Below are 26358 nucleotides of genomic sequence, written 5' to 3'. Positions count from 1 at the left end.
AGGTATCAATCTAGTAAGTCTTGGTCAGAGTTTTGGAGTATTGTGTACAGTCTTTAGTCTGCTCATTGAAGGAAGGAGATACTTACATAGAGGGAGCATGTCGAAGATTCAGCAGACTGATTCCTGGGATGGCGGGACTTTCTCAGGCAGAGAGATGAAGGAAACGAGGGCTGTATTCGCAAGGGATTTGGAACATACCAAATTCTAACAGAGCTCGACAGAGTGGGTACCAGAAGGACGTTTGTCCTGGCTGGAGGTCTGGAACCAGGGGATACAGTCTCAGAATAAGGGGCTGGCCATTTAGGACTGAGAGAAAGAGGAATTTCTTCAATCAGATGGTGATAAATTCTTTCCCCAGGGGGCTGTGGAGGTTCAGTCACTGAGGATGTTCAAGAATAAGATTGATAGATTTCTAGCTTTGAAAGATAATCAGTGATATGGAGATAACGAGGGGAAATGGGTGTTAAGGGAAGCACGGTGGCACAGTGGTCATCACTGTAGCCTCACAGCTCCAGGGTCCCAGGTTCAATTCCGACCTTGGGTCACTGTCTGTGTGGAGTCTGCACGTTCTCCTTGTGTCTGTGTGGGTTTCCTCCGGGTGCTCCCGTTTCCTCCCACAGTCCAACGATGTGCAGGTTAGGTGGATTGGCCATCTTAGTGGCTCCTTAGTGTCCAAGCAACTGCTCTGCCCAAGACTGCAAGAAACTTCAGAGAGTCGTGAACACCGCCCAGTCCATCACACGAACCCACCTCCCATCCATTGACTCCATCTACACCTCCTGCTGCCTGGGGAAAGCGGGCAGCATAATCAAAGACCCCTCCCACCCAGCTTACTCACTCTTCCAACTTCTTCCATTGGGCAGGAGATACAGAAGTCTGAGAACACGCACAAACAGACTCAAAAACAGCTTCTTCCCCGCTGTTACCAGACTCCTAAACAACCCTCTAATGGACTGACCTCATTAACACTTACACCCCTGTATGCTTCAACCGATGTCGGTGTTATCTAGTTACATTGTATACCTTGTGTTGCCCTATTATGTATTTTCTTTTATTTCCTTTTCTTCCCATGTACTTAATGATCTGTTGAGCTGCTCACAGAAAAATACTTTTCACTGTACGTTGGTATACGTGACAATACACAAATCCAAACCAAAAAAAAAATGGTTAGGTTGGGTTTCTGTGTTATGAGGACATGGTGGAGGCGTGGGCTTAAATCTGTAAAGACTTAATTACCTGCTTCACATCTCTGGGGTCCCAGGTCCGATTCCCGGGTTGGGTCACTGTCTGTGTGGAGTCTGCACATTCTCCCTGTGTCTGCGTGGGTTTCCTCCGGGTGCTCCAGTTTCCTCCCACAGTCCAAAGATGTGCAGGTTAGGTGGATTGGCCATGCTAAATTGCCCTTAGTGTCCAGAAATGGTGGGTGGGGTTACTGGGTTATGGGGATAGGTTGGAAGTCTAGGCTTAAATGGGCTGCTCTTTCCAAGGGCCGGTGCAGACTCGATGGGCCGAATGGCCTCTTTCTGCACTGTAAATTCTATGATTCTATAATGATCAGCCATGATCCAGTTAAATGGCAGAACAGGTTCAAGGGGCTGAATGGCCCACTCCTACTCCGATGTTCCTATGTACTCCAATGGAGCAAAACTTTGGAATTGGACTCACCTTATGAAAGCTAGTGATTTCAAACAAATCTGTTGGACTTTAACCTGGTGTTGTAATACTTCTTACTGTGCTCACCACAGTCCAACACCGGCATCTCCACGTCATGGCTATTGGATGGAGTCCCACCCTTTCTCATTCCCTCCCATTATACCATGGGGACAAACACAATTCCTGTTCAGAAATCATTGAACTGATCATAGTTTGATTTTGTAAGTGCATTTAAGACTTTATTAATAACAGATTCCAGCATTTTCCCTGGAACTGGAGTCCTGGAAACAGTCCTGCAGTTCTGTGTCCTCTCTCTTTCCCTTCTCTCTTGAATACTGGTGTGATAATTACTAATCTGTTGAGACCATTCGAGAATGGAGGGAACTTTGGAAAATCATAACTAGTGCATCCACTAAATCTCCTGTTATCTCTTTACAAACCCAAGAATCTAAGTCACAAGGTTCTGGAGATTTGCTTACTTTTATCCCCATTAGTGAGGCCACACCTAGAGTATTGTGGGCAGTATTGGTCTCCTTCTCTGAGGAAGGATGTTCTTGCTCTCGAGGGAGAGCAGCCAAGGTTTTCCAGACTGATTCCTGGGACGGTGGGACTGACGTACGAGGAGAGATTGACTAAGTTGGGATTGTTCTCGTTGGAGTTCAGAAGAATGAGGGAAGATCTCATAGAGACTTATAAAATTCTAATGGGACTACACAAGGTAGATGCAGGGAAGATGTTACCAATGATGGGTGTGTCCAGAACCAGGGGTCACAGCCTGAGGATTCGGACAGAGATAAGGAGACATTTCTTCACACAAAGAGTGGTCGGCCTGTGGAATTCATTACCACATGAAGTAGTTGATGCGAAAACATTGAATACATTCAAGAGGCAGCTAGATATAGCACTTGGAGAGAATGGAATCAAAGACTATGGGGACAAAGCAGGATTAGTCTATTGAGTTGGATGATCAGCCATGATGAATGGCCGAGCAGGCTATGTATCTATATAGCTATATAAGTATCTCTGATCATACTAATTACCTTAACTTACTCACTCTTTAAACCCGTTTCTAATATCTGCCATTTCTTTGTTCCCCATGCTAATTACTCCTGCCCCTGCCTCTCAGGGACCAATCAGCAACTATCCTCACTTTCCTCTCCTCGTAAATGTTCTTACAATTTAAAACCATATTTCTAGCTGCTTTAATCGCATTCTCCTTTTCCCTTTTTAACAAATTTCTGGTCACTTTTTGCTGGTTTCTGAAACCGTCCCAATCCCCAGGTTTACTTCTATTCTTTGCCATGATGTGGAGATGCCGTCATTGGACTGGGGTGAGCACAGTGAGATGTCTTACAACAACAGGTTAAAGTCCAACAGGTTTGTTTCAAACACTAGCTTTCGGAGCGCAGCTCCTTCCTCAGGTCTTTGCAACATTATTACCCCCTCTTTTAAACTAATCCTAACGTTAACCCAGGAAAAATGTATTAATTTTGTTTCCAATGTCCACCACTCTAACACCTTCACATTTCTGGCATTTCCTTTCCCTTCCTTGACCTTCCTATTTCAATTTCTGGGGATAGACGATCCACTAATTTCCATTACAAACCCACTAACGCCAAGGTCCCGGTTGAGGCCGTACTCATGGATGCGGAACTTGGCTATCAGTTTCTGCTCAGCGATTCATGTCTCCTATATTCACCCCCCACCCCCCCTCCAATCATCTGGGGGTGGTTTAGCACAGGGCTAAATCGCTGGCTTTTAAAGCAGAACAAGGCAGGCCAGCAGCACGGTTCAATTCCCGTACCAGCCTTCCGAGCAGGCGCCGGAATGTGGCGACTAGGGGCTTTTCGCAATAACTTCATTTGAAGCCTACTTGTGACAATAAGCGATTTTAATTTCATTTCATCTGGCCTGGTTTGAGACAATTCACACCTCTTTAACCTGTAATTATCCCTCTCTCCAGTCTCACTGTCAGGACCTGTAAAGACTTAAAGACTCGTGTTCAAAGTATCATCTTGCATCAGTGACTTTGTCTCAATATGCTGCTTTTGTGGAACCTACCTCTTCACTCACCTGCTGAAGGAGCATTTCTCTCAAAGCTAATGATTCCAAATAAACCTGTTGGACTTTAACCTGGTTTTGTAAGACTTCATGCTGCACACATACAAGCACCTTTGTTAAAGTATTAATTATCTAGAGGTTTTACCCTTCCAGGCACAGAAACATTAAATTGAACCCAATACAAATATAAATTCCTTAAAATTACCTTTGTTTTCCTCCTGACGCTCAGTTGTTGAGGTTGAAAGCCAATGATGATTAGGTTGAACAGTGGAACGGGCTTGTGAAAGGAAAAAGGTTGCTGCATTTCATGTTTCCTATCTTCTTATGTGACCCCAAAGGACAGAACCTAATGTGGTGTGAAGCATCAGCATGTTTAAACTCCTGGCTTGCTGTGCAAAGTAAGTGCAGCGTTTGGGTGCAGTGGAGTGATGTGTAACCTCTGCTTCTTCCTTCAGCTGGTGTGGTACGCTCTGTTCACAGAACACCAACTCTGCTTCTCCTTCATGCTGTGCAGCAGTATCATGAGAACAAGTCAGACCGACAAAGACGAGCTCAACAATATGGGATATCTTCCTGAGAGCGAGTGGCAGATATTCCTCCACATCAGCATTCTGGCAAATGTGAAAGACAGTAAGAAAACCGAGGAAGCTGAGGGTAATTAATATTTCCACAATTAGTCATTTAATAAAACTACAGAAATATGCTTCACATTCCAATACCTGAGAATGTTGGTGTACAGTTAGAGTGAGTGACTCACTCTTCACTCTCCATCCCACAGGATGTTGGTGTACAGTTAGAGTGAGTGATTCACTCTTCACTCTCCATCCCACAGGATGTTGGTGTACAGTTAGAGTGAGTGATTCACTCTTCACTCTCCATCCCACAGGATGTGGTGTACAGTTAGAGTGAGGGACTCATTCTTCACTCTCCATCCCACAGGATGTTGGTGTACAGTTAGAGGGACTCACTCTTCACTCTCCATCCCACAGGATGTTGGTGCACAGTTAGAGTGAGTGACTCACTCTTCACTCTCCATCCCTGAGGATGTTGGTGTACAGTTAGAGTGAGTGATTCAATCTTCACTCTCCATCCCACAGGATGTTGGTGCACAGTTAGAGTGAGTGACTCACTCTTCACTCTCCATCCCACAGGATGTTGGTGTACAGTTAGAGTGAGTGATTCACTCTTCACTGTCCATCCCACAGGATGTCGGTGTACAGTTAGAGTGAGTGATTCAGTCTTCACTCTCCATCCCACAGGATGTTGGTGTACAGTTAGAGTGAGTGATTCACTCTTCATTCTCCATCCCACAGGATGTTGGTGTACAGTTAGAGTGAGTGATTCACTCTTCACTGTCCATCCCACAGGATGTTGGTGTACAGTTAGAGTGAGTGACTCACTCTTCACTCTCCATCCCACAGGATGTTGGTGTACAGTTAGAGTGAGTGACTCACTCTTCACTCTCCATCCCACAGGATGTCGGTGTACAGTTAGAGTGAGTGACTCACTCTTCACTGTCCATCCCACAGGATGTTGGTGTACAGTTAGAGTGAGTGATTCACTCTTCACTCTCCATCCCTGACGATGTTGGTGTACAGTTAGAGTGAGGGACTCATTCTTCACTCTCCATCCCACAGGATGTTGTTGGACAGTTAGAGTGAGTGACTCACTCTTCACTCTCCATCCCTGAGGATGTTGGTGTACAGTTAGAGTGAGTGACTCACTCTTCACTCTCCATCCCACAGGATGTTGGTGTACAGTTAGAGTGAGTGATTCATTCTTCACTCTCCATCCCACAGGATGTTGGTGTACAGTTAGAGTGAGTGACTCACTCTTCATTCTCCATCCCTGACGATGTTGGTGTACAGTTAGAGTGAGTGACTCACTCTTCACTCTCCATCCCACAGGATGTTGGTGCACAGTTAGAGTGAGTGATTCACTCTTCACTCTCCATCCCACAGGATGTTGGTGTACAGTTAGAGTGAGTGACTCACTCTTCACTGTCCATCCCACAGGATGTCGGTGTACAGTTAGAGTGAGTGACTCACTCTTCACTCTCCATCCCACAGGATGTCGGTGTACAGTTAGAGTGAGGGATTCATTCTTCACTCTCCATCCCACAGGATGTTGGTGTACAGTTAGAGTGAGTGACTCACTCTTCACTCTCCATCCCACAGGATGTTGGTGTACAGTTAGAGTGAGTGACTCACTCTTCACTCTCCATCCCTGAGGATGTTGGTGTACAGTTAGAGTGAGTGACTCACTCTTCACTCTCCATCCCACAGGATGTTGGTGTACAGTTAGAGTGAGTGATTCATTCTTCACTCTCCATCCCACAGGATGTTGGTGCACAGTTAGAGTGAGTGATTCACTCTTCACTCTCCCTCCCACAGGATGTTGGTGTGCAGTTATGATGTGGAGATGCCGGCGTTGGACTGGGGTGAGCACAGTAAGAAGTCTTACAACACCAGGTTAAAGTCCAACAGGTTTGTTTCAAACACGAGCTTTCGGAGCACGGCTCCTTCTTCAGGTGAATGGAAAGGCTTGTTCCAACGCAAAATTGCTGAGCAAAAACTTATAGCTAAGTTCCGCACGCATGAATGCGGACTCAACCGGGATCTGGGATTCATGTCGCATTACATTCGGCCCCCACCAACAAGCCTGGACTTGCAGAGGCCTACCGACTGAACTGGCTTGGGACAATTCACACCTCTTTAACCTGGAGTTACCTCTCTCTCTGCATCTTTGATGATTTGATTGCCTGCAGGTGCTCGCATTCCGGGGCATCTCTGACTGTGTCTATATAAACATTTCTGGAACAAGCCTTTCCATTCACCTGAAGAAGGAGCCGTGCTCCGAAAGCTCGTGTTTGAAACAAACCTGTTGGACTTTAACCTGGTGTTGTAAGACTTCTTACGGTGTGCAGTTAGAGTGAGTGATTCACTCTTCACTCTCCATACCACAGGATGTTGGTGTACAGTTAGAGTGAGTGACTCACTCTTCATTCTCCATCCCTGACGATGTTGGTGTACAGTTAGAGTGAGTGACTCACTCTTCACTCTCCATCCCACAGGATGTTGGTGTACAGTTAGAGTGAGTGACTCACTCTTCATTCTCCATCCCTGACGATGTTGGTGTACAGTTAGAGTGAGTGACTCACTCTTCACTCTCCATCCCACAGGATGTCGGTGTACAGTTAGAGTGAGTGATTCACTCTTCATTCTCCATCCCACAGGATGTTGGTGTACAGTTAGAGTGAGTGATTCACTCTTCACTCTCCATCCCACAGGATGTTGGTGTACAGTTAGAGTGAGTGATTCACTCTTCACTCTCCATCCCACAGGATGTTGGTGTACAGTTAGAGTGAGTGATTCACTCTTCACTGTCCATCCCACAGGATGTTGGTGCACAGTTAGAGTGAGGGACTCATTCTTCACTCTACATCCCACAGGATGTTGGTGTACAGTTAGAGTGAGTGATTCACTCTTCACTCTCCCTCCCACAGGATGTTGGTGTGCAGTTAGAGTGAGTGATTCACTCTTCACTCTCCATCCCACAGGATGTTGGTGTACAGTTAGAGTGAGGGACTCATTCTTCACTCTACATCCCACAGGATATTGGTGTACAGTTAGAGTGAGTGACTCACTCTTCACTGTCCATCCCACAGGATGTCGGTGTACAGTTAGAGTGAGTGACTCACTCTTCACTCTCCATCCCACAGGATGTCGGTGTACAGTTAGAGTGAGGGATTCATTCTTCACTCTCCATCCCACAGGATGTTGGTGTACAGTTAGAGTGAGTGACTCACTCTTCACTCTCCATCCCACAGGATGTTGGTGTACAGTTAGAGTGAGTGACTCACTCTTCACTCTCCATCCCTGAGGATGTTGGTGTACAGTTAGAGTGAGTGACTCACTCTTCACTCTCCATCCCACAGGATGTTGGTGTACAGTTAGAGTGAGTGATTCATTCTTCACTCTCCATCCCACAGGATGTTGGTGCACAGTTAGAGTGAGTGATTCACTCTTCACTCTCCCTCCCACAGGATGTTGGTGTGCAGTTATGATGTGGAGATGCCGGCGTTGGACTGGGGTGAGCACAGTAAGAAGTCTTACAACACCAGGTTAAAGTCCAACAGGTTTGTTTCAAACACGAGCTTTCGGAGCACGGCTCCTTCTTCAGGTGAATGGAAAGGCTTGTTCCAACGCAAAATTGCTGAGCAAAAACTTATAGCTAAGTTCCGCACGCATGAATGCGGACTCAACCGGGATCTGGGATTCATGTCGCATTACATTCGGCCCCCACCAACAAGCCTGGACTTGCAGAGGCCTACCGACTGAACTGGCTTGGGACAATTCACACCTCTTTAACCTGGAGTTACCTCTCTCTCTGCATCTTTGATGATTTGATTGCCTGCAGGTGCTCGCATTCCGGGGCATCTCTGACTGTGTCTATATAAACATTTCTGGAACAAGCCTTTCCATTCACCTGAAGAAGGAGCCGTGCTCCGAAAGCTCGTGTTTGAAACAAACCTGTTGGACTTTAACCTGGTGTTGTAAGACTTCTTACGGTGTGCAGTTAGAGTGAGTGATTCACTCTTCACTCTCCATACCACAGGATGTTGGTGTACAGTTAGAGTGAGTGACTCACTCTTCATTCTCCATCCCTGACGATGTTGGTGTACAGTTAGAGTGAGTGACTCACTCTTCACTCTCCATCCCACAGGATGTTGGTGTACAGTTAGAGTGAGTGACTCACTCTTCATTCTCCATCCCTGACGATGTTGGTGTACAGTTAGAGTGAGTGACTCACTCTTCACTCTCCATCCCACAGGATGTCGGTGTACAGTTAGAGTGAGTGATTCACTCTTCATTCTCCATCCCACAGGATGTTGGTGTACAGTTAGAGTGAGTGATTCACTCTTCACTCTCCATCCCACAGGATGTTGGTGTACAGTTAGAGTGAGTGATTCACTCTTCACTCTCCATCCCACAGGATGTTGGTGTACAGTTAGAGTGAGTGATTCACTCTTCACTGTCCATCCCACAGGATGTTGGTGCACAGTTAGAGTGAGGGACTCATTCTTCACTCTACATCCCACAGGATGTTGGTGTACAGTTAGAGTGAGTGATTCACTCTTCACTCTCCCTCCCACAGGATGTTGGTGTGCAGTTAGAGTGAGTGATTCACTCTTCACTCTCCATCCCACAGGATGTTGGTGTACAGTTAGAGTGAGGGACTCATTCTTCACTCTACATCCCACAGGATATTGGTGTACAGTTAGAGTGAGTGACTCACTCTTCACTCTCCATCCCACAGGATGTTGGTGTGCAGTTAGAGTGAGTGATTCACTCTTCACTCTCCATCCCACAGGATGTCGGTGTACAGTTAGAGTGAGGGACTCACTCTTCACTCTCCCTCCCACAGGATGTTGGTGTACAGTTAGAGTGAGTGATTCACTCTTCACTCTCCATCCCACAGGATGTTGGTGTACAGTTAGAGTGAGTGACTCAATCTTCACTCTCCATCCCACAGGATGTTGGTGTACAGTTAGAGTGAGTAACTCACTCTTCACTCTCCATCCCACAGGATGTTGGTGCACAGTTAGAGTGAGTGATTCACTCTTCACTGTCCATCCCACAGGATGTTGGTGTACAGTTAGAGTGAGTGATTCAATCTTCACTCTCCATCCCACAGGATGTTGGTGCACAGTTAGAGTGAGTGATTCACTCTTCACTGTCCATCCCACAGGATGTTGGTGTACAGTTAGAGTGAGTGATTCACTCTTCACTCTCCATCCCACAGGATGTTGGTGTACAGTTAGAGTGAGTGATTCACTCTTCACTCTCCATCCCACAGGATGTTGGTGTACAGTTTGAGTGAGTGACTCACTCTTCACTCTACATTCCTGAGGATAGGCAGGATATAGGTGTTTTATGCACGACAGGGAGGAAGGTTAAAGAGGTGGGGGAGGTGCAATACTGGTTAGAGAACATATTCCAACTGTACAGAGGGAGGACACCATGGACGAATGAAGTAACGAGGCATTGTGGTTAGAGCTGAGAAACAGGAAGGCGGCAGTCACTATGATGGGAGTGTAAGACAGACCCACCAATAGCCCCTGGGAAGTTAAGGAACAGATATGTCTGCAGATTCTGGATAGATGTAGAAATAATAGAGTAGTTTAATGGGCCGGTTTAGCTCTGTGGGCTAAGCAGCTGGTTTGTAATGCAGAGCAAGGCCAGCAGCACGGGTTCAATTCCCGTATTGGCTTACCCGACCAGGTTCCGGAATGTGGCGACTAGGGGCTTTTCACAGTAACTTCCTGGGCAGGATTCGTCCAGCCCTGGGCGGGGCCGGAGAATCCCCGCGACCGCAGAGCGGAGAATCGGCACCATTGGTGCCACCGTGGTTGGCGCGGCGCAGTCGCGGGCCGCTCCACGAGGCCAGCCCGCTGATTCTCCGGCCCGGATGGGCCGAACGGCCGTAAGGAAAAAAACCATGTCCTGCCGGCGCTGTTCTAACCTCTCAGCCGGCGGGAACTCGGCGCTGAAGGGTCGGGTGGTGGGGGGAGGGGCGGTCCGTCCACGGGAGGAGGCCACCAATGTGGCCTGGCCCGCAATCTGGGCACAACGATCGCCGGGCCGGTCTCTCTGGCTGGGGGCCTCCTTTCCTGCATGCAGGACCCTGTAGTCCTCTGCTATGTGGCGTCAGGGCCGGCGCATTGAAGGCGGCCACTGCGCATGCACGGATCCTGCGGTGCACAGTTTGCGCTGGGATCGGCAGCTGGAGTGGCGTGAACCGTTCCAGCGCCATGCTGCCCCCCTGTAGGAATGGCCCTCTGTAGGGGCCAGAATTAGTCCTGGCAGCGGCCCGTTCACACGACGATAAGAACTCTGTCGCGGGATTGGAGAATCCCGCCCCCTACTTGTGACAAAAAAGATTATTATTAGTGACAGACAGCATGGTTTTGTACGAGGGAGCTCATGTCTCACTAATTGGATTAAATTGTTTGAAGAGGTAACAAAAATGATTGACGAGGGAAGGGCTGTGGATGTTGGCTGCATGGACTTTAGTAAAGCGTTTGATAAGGTCTCTCATGGCAGGCTGGTGCAAAAGATTAGATCACATGGGGTCAGGGGTGAACTATCTGGATGGATCCAGAACTGGCTTCGCCATGGGAGACAGAGGGTAGCAGTGGAAGGGTGTTTTTGCGAATGGAGGTCGGTAACTAGTGGTGTTCCGCAGGGATCAGTTCTGGAACCTCTGCTCTTTGTAATATATATAAATGACTTGGAAGAAAACGTAGCGGGTCTGATTAGCATGTTTGCGGATGATACTAAGATTGCAGGAGTTGTGGATAGTGATGAAGATTGTCAGAGAATACAGCAGGATATAGATAGGCTGCAGAATTAGGCAGAGATATGGCAGATGGAATTTAACCCGGACAAATGCGAGGTGATGCATTTTTGTAGATCCAATTCAGGTGGGAGCTATAAAATAAATGGCAGAACCATCGGGAGCATAGAGACACAGAGAGATCTGGGCGTGCAGGTCTACAGTTCCTTAAAAGTGGCAGCACAGGTGGAAATTTTGGGAAATGCATATGGCATGCTTGTCTTCATAGGACGGGGTAACGAGTATAAAAGCTCAAAAATTATGTTACAATTATATAGAATGTTGGTTAGGCCACATTTGGAATGCTGTGTCCAATCCTGGTCACCGCACTACCAGAAGGACGTGGAGGCTTTGGAGAGAGTACAGAAAAGGTTTACCAGGATTCTGCCTGGTATGGAGGGTATGAGCGATGAGGAGAGATTGAATAAACTGGGATTGTTCTCCCCTCGAGAGACGGAGGCTGAGGGGCGACCTGATAGAAGTTTATAAAATGATTAGAGTTATAGATCTATAAGGTGAACAGTTGGAGGCTTTTTCCCAGGGCGGATATAACAATTACAAGGGGCACAGTGCAAGGTGAGGGGGGAAAGGTTCAGTGGAGATTTGCGGGGGAGTTTTTTACAGAGAGTGATGGACTGGAATGCACAGCCAAGTGGTTGAGGCCAATAAGTTAGCGACCTTTAAGTCTTATCTAGATAGACACATGAACAGACGGGTATGGAAGGATACAAGATGTTGGTCTGGATAGGACATGTGATCGACGCAGGCTTGGAGGGCCGAAGGGCCTGTTCCTGTGCTGTACTGTTCTTTGTTCTTTGTAATCAGAAATTGGGGCTGGAGCTTACAAAACAAATTAAGTCAGCCACAATGTTCCTATTTCACGAGGATTTAACTTTTGTTTGTGCAGGAACAGAAGCTCACTCTTGGTTTGAACAAAGTGGAAATGCCCAATGGATGACAGAAGCCACGTGGAAGCAGTGTTTGTACCTCAACACCCATGTGAACTCCTTCGCATTGCTCTGCATATCAATGAACACAAATCCGTTCCAGTGGGAAAACTTCCTGATGGCAGAGGAACTTTACCATTTCATGAGAAAGCCTTTCCACAAACTTGGGAAGGACGCAAGATCAGGTACAGTGTGGAGCCCAGAATGATCCTGGACTGATCTCAGTTTGAGACTTACATTCGACACTCCGCTCACTGGTTCAAGTGTTTCCTATTTAAGAATCTACTTCTTCCTTCGATGAAAATGAGAGAATCTGAATCTTCCTCTTTCCGCTGTTGACATATTGACGGCAGAATTTACCTGGTCACCGGTGGCAGTGGTTACCCATGTTATGGCCAAAATGGGAGGGGGGCAGGTTAGTGACAAATGAGTTGCACCAACCCCAGGTAAGGGATGGGGGAAGAGGGGGTTGGGCTGAGGGGAGAGGTGGTTGGTCAGGACGTCCAGATCAGAGGTGGTGATGGGCATGTCTGCCTGGCGTGGATGCAGAAGGAGGGAAGCCTCCCTGACCTAGTTTCCAAATTTGCCCAAACCCTCAAGGTCTTCCTCTGGGTAACTGAAATGTCTGCTGGGATCTGGAATGTCTGCTGGGATCTGGAATGTCTGCTGGGATCTGGAATGTCTGCTGGCCTCTGGAATGTCTGCTGGGATCTGGAATGTCTGCTGGCCTCTGGAATGTCTGCTGGGATCTGGAAAGGCTGCTGGCCTCTGGAATGTCTGCTGGCCTCTGGAATGTCTGCTGGCCTCTGGAATGTCTGCTGGGATCTGGAATGGCTGCTGGGATCTGGAATGTCTGCTGGCCTCTGTAATGTCTGCTGGGATCTGGAAAGGCTGCTGGCCTCGGGAATGTCTGCTGGCCTCTGGAATGTCTGCTGGGAGCTGGAATGTCTGCTGGCCTCTGGAATGTCTGCTGGCCTCTGGAATGGCTGCTGGGATCTGGAATGTCTGCTGGGATCTGGAATGGCTGCTGGGATCTGGAATGTCTGCTGGCCTCTGGAATGTCTGCTGGTATCTGGAATGTCTGCTGGCCTCTGGAATGTCTGCTGGGATCTGGAATGGCTGCTGGGATCTGGAATGTCTGCTGGCCTCTGTAATGTCTGCTGGGATCTGGAAAGGCTGCTGGCCTCTGGAATGTCTGCTGGCCTCTGGAATGTCTGCTGGGATCTGAAATGTCTGCTGGCCTCTGGAGTGTCTGCTGGCCTCGGGAATGGCTGCTGGGATCTGGAATATCTGCTGGCCTCGGGAATGGCTGATGGCCTCAGGAATGTCTGCTGGGATCTGGAATGTCTGCTGGCCTCTGGCATGTCTGCTGGGATCTGGAATGTCTGCTGGCCTCTGGCATGTCTGCTGGGATCTGGAATGTCTGCTGGCCTCTGGCATGTCTGCTGGGATATGGAATGTCTGCTGGCCTCTGGCATGTCTGCTGGGATATGGAATGTCTGCTGGACTCTGGCATGTCTGCTGGCCTCGGGAATGTCTGCTGGGATCTGGAATGTCTGCTAGCCTCGGGAATGGCTGCTGGCCTCGGGAATGGCTGCTGGCCTCGGGAATGTCTGCTGGCCTCTGGCATATCTGCTGGGATATGGAATGTCTGCTGGCCTCTGGAATGTCTGCTGGCCTTGGGAATGGCTGCTGGGATCTGAAATGTCTGCTGGCCTCTGGAATGCCTGCTGGCCTCTGGAATGTCTGCTGGCCTCTGGAATGTCTGTTGGACTCTGGAATGTTTGCTGGGATCTGGAATGTCTGCTGGGATCTGGAATGTCTGCTGGCCTCTGGAATGTCTGCTGGTCTCGGGAATGGCTGCTGGCCTCGGGAATGGCTGCTGGCCTCGGGAATGTCTGCGGGCCTCTGGAATGTCTGCTGGTCTCGGGAATGGCTGCTGGCCTCTGGAATGTTTCCTGGCCTCTGGAATGTCTGCTGGTCTCGGGAATGGCTGCTGGGATCTGGAATGTCTGCTGGCCTCTGGAATGGCTGCTGGCCTCGGGAATGGCTGCTGGCCTCGGGAATGGCTGCTGGCCTCGGGAATGTCTGCGGGCCTCTGGAATGTCTGCTGGTCTCGGGAATGGCTGCTGGGATCTGGAATGTCTGCTGGCCTCTGGAATGGCTGCTGGCCTCGGGAATGGCTGCTGGCCTCGGGAATGGCTGCTGGGATCTGGAATGGCTGCTGTCCTTGGGAATGGCTGCTGGGATCTGGAATGTCTGCTGGTATCTGAAATGTCTGCTGGCCTCGGGAATGGCTGCTGGGATATGGAATGTCTGCTGGCCTCGGGAATGTCTGCTGGGATCTGGAATGGCTGCTGGGATCTGGAATATCTGCTGGCCTCGGGAATGTCTGCTGGCCTCTGGAATGTCTGCTGGGATCTGGAATGGCTGCTGGCCTCTGGAATGGCTGCTGTCCTCGGGAATGTCTGCTGGGATCTGGAATGTCTGCTGGCCTCGGGAATGGCTGCTGGCCTCGGGAATGGCTGCTGGGATCTGGAATGTCTGCTGGCCTCGGGAATGTCTGCTGGGATCTGGAATGTCTGCTGGCCTCGGGAATGGCTGCTGGCCTCTGGAATGTCTGACCGGATCTGGAATAGAACATAGAACATTACAGCGCAGGACAGACCCTTCGGCCCTCGATGTTGCGCCGTCCTGTGAAACCCCTCTAAAGTCCCTCTACACTATTCCCTTATCGTCCATATGCCTATCCAATGACCATTTGAATGCGTTTAGTGTTGGCGAGTCCACTACTGTTGCAGGCAGGGCATTCCACGCCCTTACTACACTCTGAGTAAAGAACCTACCTCTGACGTCTGTCCTATATCTATCTCCCCTCAATTTAAAGCTATGCCTCCTCATGCTAGACATCACCATCCAAGGAAAAAGGCTCTCAATGTCCACCCTATCTAATCCTCTGATTATCTTGTATGTCTCAATTAAGTCACCTCTTAACCTTCCCGTAACAGCCTCCCTGAACAGGCGCCGGAATGTGGCGACTAGGGGCTTTTCACAGTAACTTCATTTGAAGCCTACTCGTGACAATAAGCGATTTTCATTTCATTTCATTTCTTCTCTCTAACAAAAACAGCCTCAAGTCCCTCAGCCTTCCCTCATAAGATCTTCCCTCCATACCAGGCAACATCCTGGTAAATCTCCTCTGCACCCTTTCCAATGCTTCCACATCCTTCCTTTAATGCGGCGACCAGAACTGCACACAATACTCCAAATGCGGCCGCACCACAGTTTTGTACAGTAGCAACATGACCTCATGGCTCCGAAACTCAATCCCTCTACCAATAAAAGCTAACAAGTACGCCTTCATAAGGCGTGCTGAGTCTTCTAGGGGCTGGTTTAGCACAGGGCTAAATCGCTGGCTTTGAAAGCAGACCAAGGCAGGCCAGCAGCATGGTTCAATTCCCGTACCAGCCTCCCCAAACAGGCGCCGGAATGCGGCGACTAGGGGCTTATCACAGTAACTTCATTTGAAGCTTACTTGTGACAATGAACAATTTTCATTTTCATTTCATTTCGGAACAACTCTCTCAACCTGGGTGGCAACTTTCAGGGATTTATGTATATGGACACCGAGATCTCTCTGCTCATCCACACTACCAAGAATCTTACCATTAGCCCAGTACTCTGTTACTCCTTCCAAAATGAATCACCTCACACTTTTCTGCATTAAACTCCATTTGCCACCTCTCAGCCCAGCTCTGCAGCTTATCTATGTCCTCTCTGTAACTTGTAACATCCTTCCGCACTGTCCACTACTCCACCGACTTTAGTGTCATCTGCAAATTTACTCACCCATCCTTCTACGCCCTCCTCCAGGTCATTTATAAAAATGACAAACAGCAGTGGCCCCAAAACAGATCCTTGTGGTACGCCACTAGTAACTGGACACCAGTCTAAACATTTCACATCAACCACCACCCTTTGTCTTCTTCCAGCTAGCCAATTTCTGATCCAAACTGCTAAATCACCCTGAATCACATGCCTCCGTATTGTCTGCAATAGCCTTCCATGGGGAACCTTATCGAACGCTTTACTGAAATCCATATACACCACATCAACTACTTTACCCTCATCCACCTGTTTGGTCACCTTCTCAAAGAACTCAATAAGGTTTGTGAGGCACGACCTACGCTTCATAAAACCGTGTTGACTATCTCTAATCAAGTTATTCCTTTCCAGATGATTATACATCCTATCTCTTATAAACCTTTCCAAGACTTTGCCCACAACAGAAGTAAGGCTCACTGGTCTATAGTTACCGGGGTTGTCTCTACTCCCCTTCTTGAACAAGGAGAAAACATTTGCTATCCTCCAGTCTTCAAGCACTATTCCTTTGGACAAAGATGACTTAAAGATCAAAGCCAAAGGCTCAGCAATCTCCTCCCTAGTTTCCCAGAGAATCCTAGGATAAATCCCATCCGGCCCAGGGGACGTATCTGTTTTGACACTTTCCAGAATTGCTAACACCTCCTCCTTATGAACCTCAAGCCCTTCTAGTCTAGTAGCCTGTATCTCAGTATTCTCCTTGACAACATCGTCTTTTTACTGCTGGTATCTGGAATTTATGCTGGGCTCTGGAATGTCTGCTGGCCTCTGGAATGTCTGCTGGCCTCTGGAATGTCTGCTGGTATCTAGAGTTTATGGTGGTATCTGGAGATTGTGCTGGGAGCTGGAGATTGAGCTGGTATCTGGAGACTGTGCTGGTATCTGGAGATTGTGTTGGTGTCTGGAGATTGTGCTGGTATCTGGAGTTTATGCTGGTGTTTGGAGATTGTGTTAGTGTTTGGAGATTGTGTTGGTGTTTGGAGATTGTGTTGGTGTTTGGAGATTGTGCTGGTATCTGGAGATTGTGCTGGTATCTGGAGTTTATGCTGGTATCTGGAGTTTATGCTGGTGTTTGGAGTTTATGCTGGTGTTTGGAGCTTATGCTGGTGTTTGGAGTTTATGCTGGTGTTTGGAGTTTATGCTGGTATCTGGAGTTTATGCTGGTGTTTGGAGTTTATGCTGGTGTTTGGAGTTTATGCTGGTATCTGGAGTTTATGCTGGTATCTGGAGTTTATGCTGGTATCTGGAGTTTATGCTGGTGTTTGGAGGTTATGCTGGTATCTGGAGTTTATGCTGGTATCTGGAGTTTATGCTGGTATCTGGAGTTTATGCTGGTGTTTGGAGTTTATGCTGGTGTTTGGAGATTGTGCTGGTATCTGGAGATTGTGCTGGTGTTTGGAGTTTGTGTTGGTGTTTGGAGATTGTGCTGGTATCTGGAGATTGTGCTGGTATCTGGAGATTGTGCTGGTATCTGGAGATTGTGCTGGTATCTGGAGATTGTGCTGGTGTTTGGAGATTGTGCTGGTATCTGGAGATTGTGCTGGTATCTGGAGATTGTGCTGGTGTTTGGAGATTGTGCTGGTATCTGGAGATTGTGCTGGTGTTTGGAGATTGTGCTGGTGTTTGGAGTTTATGCTGGTATCTGGAGTTTATGCTGGTATCTGGAGTTTATGCTGGTATCTGGAGTTTATGCTGGTATCTGGAGTTTATGCTGGTGTTTGGAGTTTATGCTGGTATCTGGAGTTTATGCTGGTATCTGGAGTTTATGCTGGTGTTTGGAGTTTATGCTGGTATCTGGAGTTTATGCTGGTATCTGGAGTTTATGCTGGTATCTGGAGTTTATGCTGGTGTCTGGAGTTTATGCTGGGATCTGGAGTTTATGCTGGGATCTGGAGTTTATGCTGGTATCTGGAGTTTATGCTGGTATCTGGAGTTTATGCTGGTATCTGGAGTTTATGCTGGTATCTGGAGTTTATGCTGGTGTTTGGAGTTTATGCTGGTATCTGGAGTTTATGCTGGTATCTGGAGTTTATGCTGGTATCTGGAGTTTATGCTGGTATCTGGAGTTTATGCTGGTATCTGGAGTTTATGCTGGTGTTTGGAGTTTATGCTGGTATCTGGAGTTTATGCTGGTATCTGGAGTTTATGCTGGTATCTGGAGTTTATGCTGGTATCTGGAGTTTATGCTGGTGTTTGGAGTTTATGCTGGTATCTGGAGTTTATGCTGGTATCTGGAGTTTATGCTCGTATCTGGAGTTTATGCTGGTGTTTGGAGTTTATGCTGGTGTTTGGAGTTTATGCTGGTGTTTGGAGTTTATGCTGGTGTTGGGAGTTTATGCTGGTATCTGGAGTTTATGCTGGTATCTGGAGTTTATGCTGGTATCTGGAGTTTATGCTGGTGTTTGGAGTTTATGCTGGTATCTGGAGTTTATGCTGGTATCTGGAGTTTATGCTGGTATCTGGAGTTTATGCTGGTATCTGGAGTTTATGCTGGTATCTGGAGTTTATGCTGGTATCTGGAGTTTATGCTGGTATTTGGAGTTTATGCTGGTGTTTGGAGTTTATGTTGGTATCTGGAGTTTATGCTGGTGTTTGGAGTTTATGCTGGTGTTTGGAGTTTATGCTGGTGTTTGGAGTTTTGCTGGTATCTGGAGTTTATGCTGGTGTTTGGAGTTTATGCTGGTGTTTGGAGTTTATGCTGGTATCTGGAGTTTATGCTGGTGTTTGGAGTTTATGCTGGTGTCTGGAGTTTATGCTGGTATCTGGAGTTTATGCTTGTATCTGGAGTTTATGCTGGTATCTGGAGTTTATGCTGGTATCTGGAGTTTATGCTGGTATCTGGAGTTTATGCTGGTGTTTGGAGTTTATGCTGGTGTTTGGAGTTTATGCTGGTATCTGGAGTTTATGCTGGTATCTGGAGTTTATGCTGGTATCTGGAGTTTATGCTGGTGTTTGGAGTTTATGCTGGTATCTGGAGTTTATGCTGGTATCTGGAGTTTATGCTGGTATCTGGAGTTTATGCTGGTATCTGGAGTTTATGCTGGTATCTGGAGTTTATGCTGGTATCTGGAGTTTATGCTGGGATCCGGAGTTTATGCTGGTATCTGGAGTTTATGCTGGTATCTGGAGTTTATGCTGGTGTCTGAAGTTTATGCTGGTATCTGGAGTTTATGCTGGTATCTGGAGTTTATGCTGGTGTTTGGAGTTTATGCTGGTGTCTGGAGTTTATGCTGGTATCTGGAGTTTATGCTGGTGTTTGGAGTTTATGCTGGTGTTTGGAGTTTATGCTGGTATCTGGAGTATATGCTGGTGTTTGGAGTTTATGCTGGTATCTGGAGTTTATGCTGGTATCTGGAGTTTATGCTGGTATCTGGAGTATATGCTGGTGTTTGGAGTTTATGCTGGTGTTTGGAGTTTATGCTGGTATCTGGAGTTTATGCTGGTATCTGGAGTTTATGCTGGTATCTGGAGTTTATGCTGGTATCTGAAGTTTATGCTGGTATCTGGAGTTTATGCTGGTATCTGGAGTTTATGCTGGTATCTGGAGTTTATGCTGGTATCTGGAGTTTATGCTGGTGTTTGGTGTTTATGCTGGTATCTGGAGTTTATGCTGGTATCTGGAGTTTATGCTGGTATCTGGAGTTTATGCTGGTGTTTGGAGTTTATGCTGGTATCTGGGGTTTATGCTGGTATCTGGAGTTTATGCTGGTATCTGGAGTTTATGCTGGTGTTTGGAGTTTATGCTGGTATCTGGAGTTTATGCTGGTGTTTGGAGTTTATGCTGGTATCTGGAGTATATGCTGGTGTTTGGAGTTTTGCTGGTATCTGGAGTTTATGCTGGTGTTTGGAGTTTATGTTGGTGTCAGGAGTTTATGCTGGTGTTTGGAGTTTATGCTGGTATCTGGAGTTTATGCTGGTGTTTGGAGTTTATGTTGGTATCTGGAGTTTATGCTGGTATCTGGAGTTTATGCTGGTATCTGGAGTTTATGCTGGTGTTTGGAGTTTATGCTGGTATCTGGAGTTTATGCTGGTATCTGGAGTTTATGCTGGTATCTGGAGTTTATGCTGGTATCTGGAGTTTATGCTGGTATCTGGAGTTTATGCTGGTATCTGGAGTTTATGCTGGTGTTTGGAGTTTATGCTGGTGTCTGGAGTTTATGCTGGTATCTGGAGTTTATGCTGGTATCTGGAGTTTATGCTGGTATCTGGAGTTTATGCTAGTATCTGGAGTTTATGCTGGTATCTGGAGTTTATGCTGGTATCTGGAGTTTATGCTGGTATCTGGAGTTTATGCTGGTGTTTGGAGTTTATGCTGGTATCTGGAGTTTATGCTGGTATCTGGAGTTTATGCTGGTATCTGGAGTTTATGCTGGTGTTTGGAGTTTATGCTGGTATCTGGAGTTTATGCTGGTATCTGGAGTTTATGCTGGTGTTTGGAGTTTATGCTGGTGTTTGGAGTTTATGCTGGTATCTGGAGTTTATGCTGGTATCTGGAGTTTATGCTGGTATCTGGAGTATATGCTGGTGTTTGGAGTTTATGCTGGTATCTGGAGTATATGCTGGTGTTTGGAGTTTTGCTGGTATCTGGAGTTTATGCTGGTGTTTGGAGTTTATGCTGGTATCTGGAGTATATGCTGGTGTTTGGAGTTTTGCTGGTATCTGGAGTTTGTGCTGGTGTTTGGAGTTTATGCTGGTATCTGGAGTTTATGCTGGTATCTGGAGTTTATGCTGGTATCTGGAGTTTATGCTGGTGTTTGGAGTTTTTGCTGGTGTCTGGAGTTTATGCTGGTATCTGGAGTTTATGATGGGATCTGGAGTTTATGCTGGTATCTGGAGTTTATGCTGGGATCTGGAGTTTATGCTGGTATCTGGAGTTTATGCTGGTATCTGGAGTTTATGCTGGTGTTTGGAGTTTATGCTGGTGTTTGGAGTTTATGCTGGTATCTGGAGTTTATGCTGGTATCTGGAGTTTATGCTGGTATCTGGAGTTTATGCTGGTGTTTGGAGTTTATGCTGGTATCTGGAGTTTATGCTGGTATCTGGAGTTTATGCTGGTGTCTGGAGTTTATGCTGGTATCTGGAGTTTATGCTGGTGTTTGGAGTTTATGCTGGTATCTGGAGTTTATGCTGGTATCTGGAGTTTATGCTGGTGTTTGGAGTTTATGCTGGTGTTTGGAGTTTATGCTGGTATCTGGAGTTTATGCTGGTATCTGGAGTTTATGCTGGTATCTGGAGTATATGCTGGTGTTTGGAGTTTATGCTGGTATCTGGAGTATATGCTGGTGTTTGGAGTTTTGCTGGTATCTGGAGTTTATGCTGGTGTTTGGAGTTTATGCTGGTATCTGGAGTATATGCTGGTGTTTGGAGTTTATGCTGGTGTTTGGAGTTTTTGCTGGTATCTGGAGTTTATGCTGGTGTTTGGAGTTTTTGCTGGTGTCTGGAGTTTATGCTGGTATCTGGAGTTTATGCTGGGATCTGGAGTTTATGCTGGTATCTGGAGTTTATGCTGGGATCTGGAGTTTATGCTGGTATCTGGAGTTTATGCTGGTATCTGGAGTTTATGCTGGTGTTTGGAGTTTATGCTGGTGTTTGGAGTTTATGCTGGTATCTGGAGTTTATGCTGGTATCTGGAGTTTATGCTGGTATCTGGAGTTTATGCTGGTGTTTGGAGTTTATGCTGGTATCTGGAGTTTATGCTGGTATCTGGAGTTTATGCTGGTGTCTGGAGTTTATGCTGGTATCTGGAGTTTATGCTGGTATCTGGAGTTTATGCTGGGATCTGGAGTTTATGCTGGTGTTTGGAGTTTATGCTGGTGTTTGGAGTTTATGCTGGGATCTGGAGTTTATGCTGGTATCTGGAGTTTATGCTGGGATCTGGAGTTTATGCTGGTGTTTGGAGTTTATGCTGGTGTTTGGAGTTTATGCTGGGATCTGGAGTTTATGCTGGTATCTGGAGTTTATGCTGGTATCTGGAGTTTATGCTGGTATCTGGAGTTTATGCTGGTGTCTGGAGTTTATGCTGGTATCTGGAGTTTATGCTGGTACCTGGAGTTTTTGCTGGTATCTGGAGTTTGTGCTGGTGTTTGGAGTTTATGCTGGTATCTGGAGTTTATGCTGGTGTCTGGAGTTTATGCTGGTATCTGGAGTTTATGCTGGTATCTGGAGTTTATGCTGGTGTCTGGAGTTTATGCTGGTATCTGGAGTTTATGCTGGTGTTTGGAGTTTATGCTGGGATCTGGAGTTTATGCTGGTATCTGGAGTTTATGCTGGTATCTGGAGTTTATGCTGGTATCTAGAGTTTATGCTGGTATCTGGAGTTTATGCTGGTATCTGGAGTTTATGCTGGTATCTGGAGTTTATGCTGGTATCTGGAGTTTATGCTGGTATCTAGAGTTTATGCTGGTATCTGGAGTTTATGCTGGTATCTGCTCTGAGTGTTGCTGATCTACAGGAGCAGTGAGATGCTGAATGATTGACTGGCATTGCAGCCATACAGTGTACATTGTTCTCATTGTGTTTTCCAATCTTTACCCATGTGATGTGTAGGTTTGAGCTTAGTCGTCACCCTTAGTCCACCTGGGGGCAGTCTCTTGGAGCAGAATATCGAAGAACAACATACAATCTTTCCATGGGAATTATTGACACCTTTCCAGTGCCTCATCTTGGTAAGAAATATATTCCTTACCCCAGACAGGAAACATGATTCAAATGCAACTTGTATTGACAAAGCGTATAGCAAGTTGTGACAAGCTGTGGAAGGATGTTTGCAATTGTTCAGAAGTTTAAAATTAGGGAGTTTAAATATAACTACGAGTAAATCTGATCACATCTGAAGGAGTCATCCTCAACTTGAAGCTCTTCTCTCCACAAAATCTGAGTGCAAAGAAGGGCGACACATTACAGCACAGGAACAGGCCCTTCGTCCCTCCCAGCCTGTGCCGACCATGCTGCCCGTCTAAACTACAATCTTCTGCACTTCCGGGGTCCGTATCCCTCTATTCCCATCCTATTCATGTATTTGTCAAGACGTCCCTTAAACGTCACTATCGTCCCTGCTTCCACCACTTCTCCCGACAGCGAGTTCCAGGCACCCACTATCCTCTGTGTAAAAAAGCCTCCCTCGCACATCTCCTTTAAACCTTGCCCCTCACATCTTAAACCTATGTCCCCTAGTAATTGTCTCTCCCACCCTGGGAAAACCCACGCTGGCATCACACAAGCTTCCCACCCCCACATTGCTTCTGACACCTCCCGCTGCCTCAGGAAGCATTATCAGAGACCCCGCCCACCCAGGCTTTGCCATCTTCCAGACCCTTCCATCAGGCAGTAGGTACAGAAGTCTGAAGACCCGCACATCCAGATACAGGAACAGCTTCTTCCCCACAGCTACAAGACTCCTCAACGACTCCCCCTCAGACTGATCTGTTCCCTGTAAGAACACTATTCATGACACCCTATGCTGCTCTTGCTCATGTATTTGCTTTGTTTGGCCCCTTATTCCGCACTGTAACCAATCACTCTTTGTCGATGTACCATTTGTCAATGTATTCTGTTGATTATTCTTTTTGTCTACTATGCACGCACTGTGGACGTTCCCTCGGCCACAGAAAAACACTTCACTGTACTTTGGTACATGTGACAATAAATCAAATCAAATCAAAAAGCCTCTGACAATCCACTCTGCCTATGCCCCTCATAATTTTGTAGACCTCTATCAGGTCGCCCCTCAACCTCCGTCGTTCCAGTGAGAACAAACCGAGTTTATTCAACCGCTCCTCATACCTAATGCCCTCCATACCAGGCAACATCCTGGTAAATCTCGTCTGCACCCTCTCTAAAGCCTCCACATGCTTCTGGTAGTGTGGCGACCAGAATTGAACACTACACTCCAAGTGTGGCCTAACTAAGGTTCTATACAGCTACAACATGATTTACCAATTCTTATACTCAATGCCCCGGCCAATGAAGGCAAGCATGCCGTATGCCTTCTTGACTACCTTCTCCACCTGTGTTGCCCCTTTCAGTGACCTGTGGACCTGTATACCTAGATCTCTCTGACTGTCAATACTCTTGAGGGTTCTACCATTTACTGTATTAGGCCTTCCAAAATGCATTACCGCACATTTGTCCGGATCAAATTCCCTTTGCCATTTCTCCGCCTAAGTCTCCAAATGATCTAAATCCTGCTGTATCATCTGACAGTCCTCATCGCTATCCGCAATTCCACAAACATCATCCTCTGGCCTTCCTTAATCAATCATCTTCGTCACCTCCTCAAAACACTTGATCAAGTTAGTGAGACACAACCTCCCCTTCGCAAAACCGTGCTGCCTCTTACTAGTACGACCACTTCCAAATGGGAGTAAATCCTGTCTCGAAGAATCCTCTCCAATAACTTCCCTACCACTGACGTAAGGCTCACCGGCTTGTAATGTCCTGGATTATCCTTGCTGTCTTTCTTAAACAAAGGAACAGCATTAGCTATTCTCCACTTCCCTTGGGCCATAACCATCTTCCTTTGTATGAGGTATGACTTCAACAAATTAATCAGCGTTGGTGGAAAATATGAATATCAGTGAAACAGATCATCACCCTGTCCTGTCTTTCCCAGATAAAGGTCCTGAGGCCAGAGTGCTTAATCGCAGCAGTGAGGGAGTTTGTTGCACAGAAGCTTGGAGCAGAGTTTCTGCCAAGTCCAGCAGTCAACCTCCAAGATGCATTTGATGAGACTGATGCCTACACACCGCTGATATTTCTCCTGTCGCCTGGTGAGGGGGATACAGATGGACCCAAAAACATCAGACAAGAATAGGGTGGAGGTGTTGGCGACTTCCCAACCCAGGTTTAAATGCAGTGCTTTCAGAAGCTCAACAAAGCTTGGGCAAAGAGGAGACAAGAAGAACAATGGAAGGCTAGAGGGTGTGAGGAACGGGGAGTGTGTGGAGTGTCGGATAGTATCAGTGTGTGTGTGGAGAGATGGATAGTATCAGTGTGTGTGGAGAGATGGATAGTATCAGTGTGTGTGGAGAGATGGATAGTATCAGTGTGTGTGGAGAGATGGATAGTATCAGTGTGTGGGGAGAGATGGATAGTATCAGTGTGTGTGGAGAGATGGATAGTATCAGTGTGTGTGTGGAGAGATGGATAGTATCAGTGTGTGTGGAGAGATGGATAGTATCAGTGTGTGTGGAGAGATGGATAGTATCAGTGTGGAGAGATGGATAGTATCAGTGTGTGTGGAGAGATGGATAGCATCAGTGTGTGTGTGGAGAGATGGATAGTATCAGTGTGTGTGGAGAGATGGATAGTATCAGTGTGTGTGTGGAGAGATGGATAGTATCAGTGTGTGTGTGGAGAGATGGATAGTATCAGCGTGTGTGGAGAGATGGATAGTATCAGCGTGTGTGCGGAGAGATGGATAGTATCAGTGTGTGTGGAGAGATGGATAGTATCAGTGTGTGTGGAGAGATGGATAGTATCAGTGTCTGTGGAGAGATGGATAGTATCAGTGTGTGGGGAGAGATGGATAGTATCAGTGTGTGTGTGGAGAGATGGATAGTATCAGTGTGTGTGGAGAGCTGGATAGTATCAGTGTGTGTGGAGATGGATAGTATCAGTGTGTGTGGAGAGATGGATAGTATCAGTGTGTGGGGAGAGATGGATAGTATCAGTGTGTGTGGAGATGGATAGTATCAGTGTGTGTGTGGAGAGATGGATAGTATCAGTGTGTGTGGAGAGATGGATAGTATCAGTGTGTGGGGAGAGATGGATAGTATCAGTGTGTGTGGAGAGATGGATATTATCAGTGTGTGTGTGGAGAGATGGATAGTATCAGTGTGTGTGGAGAGATGGATAGTATCAGTGTGTGTGTGGAGAGATGGATAGTATCAGTGTGTGTGTGGAGAGATGGATAGTATCAGTGTGTGTGGAGAGATGGATAGTATCAGTGTGTGTGTGGAGAGATGGATAGTATCAGTGTGTGTGGAGAGATGGATAGTATCAGTGTGTGTGGAGAGATGGATAGTATCAGTGTGTGTGGAGAGATGGATAGTATCAGTGTGTGTGTGGAGAGATGGATAGTATCAGTGTGTGTGTGGAGATGGATAGTATCAGTGTGTGGGGAGAGATGGATAGTATCAGTGTGTGTGGAGAGATGGATAGTATCAGTGTGTGTGTGGAGATGGATAGTATCAGTGTGTGTGGAGAGATGGATAGTATCAGTGTGTGTGTGGAGATGGATAGTATCAGTGTGTGTGGAGAGATGGATAGTATCAGTGTGTGTGGAGAGATGGATAGTATCAGTGTGTGTGGAGAGATGGATAGTATCAGTGTGTGTGTGGAGAGATGGATAGTATCAGTGTGTGTGTGGAGAGATGGATAGTATCAGTGTGTGTGGAGAGATGGATAGTATCAGTGT

General features: G+C 46.9%; 1 protein-coding gene across 1 annotated transcript in view; it reads left to right on the top strand.

Moving 5' to 3' along the window:
- Positions 1-26358, top strand: part of LOC119966916 (dynein heavy chain 14, axonemal-like) — a 1122002-nt gene that overhangs the window by 1019510 nt on the left and 76134 nt on the right. Inside the window, exons 70-73 of the mRNA XM_038798874.1 lie at positions 4170-4368; positions 12020-12244; positions 22488-22606; positions 24553-24709. Coding sequence (XP_038654802.1) covers positions 4170-4368; positions 12020-12244; positions 22488-22606; positions 24553-24709 — 700 coding nt within the window. The remainder of the gene's footprint in view (positions 1-4169; positions 4369-12019; positions 12245-22487; positions 22607-24552; positions 24710-26358) is intronic.

This window comes from Scyliorhinus canicula, chromosome 6 (assembly GCF_902713615.1).
Source record: "Scyliorhinus canicula chromosome 6, sScyCan1.1, whole genome shotgun sequence".
Taxonomy (NCBI): domain Eukaryota; kingdom Metazoa; phylum Chordata; class Chondrichthyes; order Carcharhiniformes; family Scyliorhinidae; genus Scyliorhinus; species Scyliorhinus canicula.
Note: the sequence above shows the minus strand (reverse complement) of the source record. Positions and strands in the feature narration are given on the sequence as shown.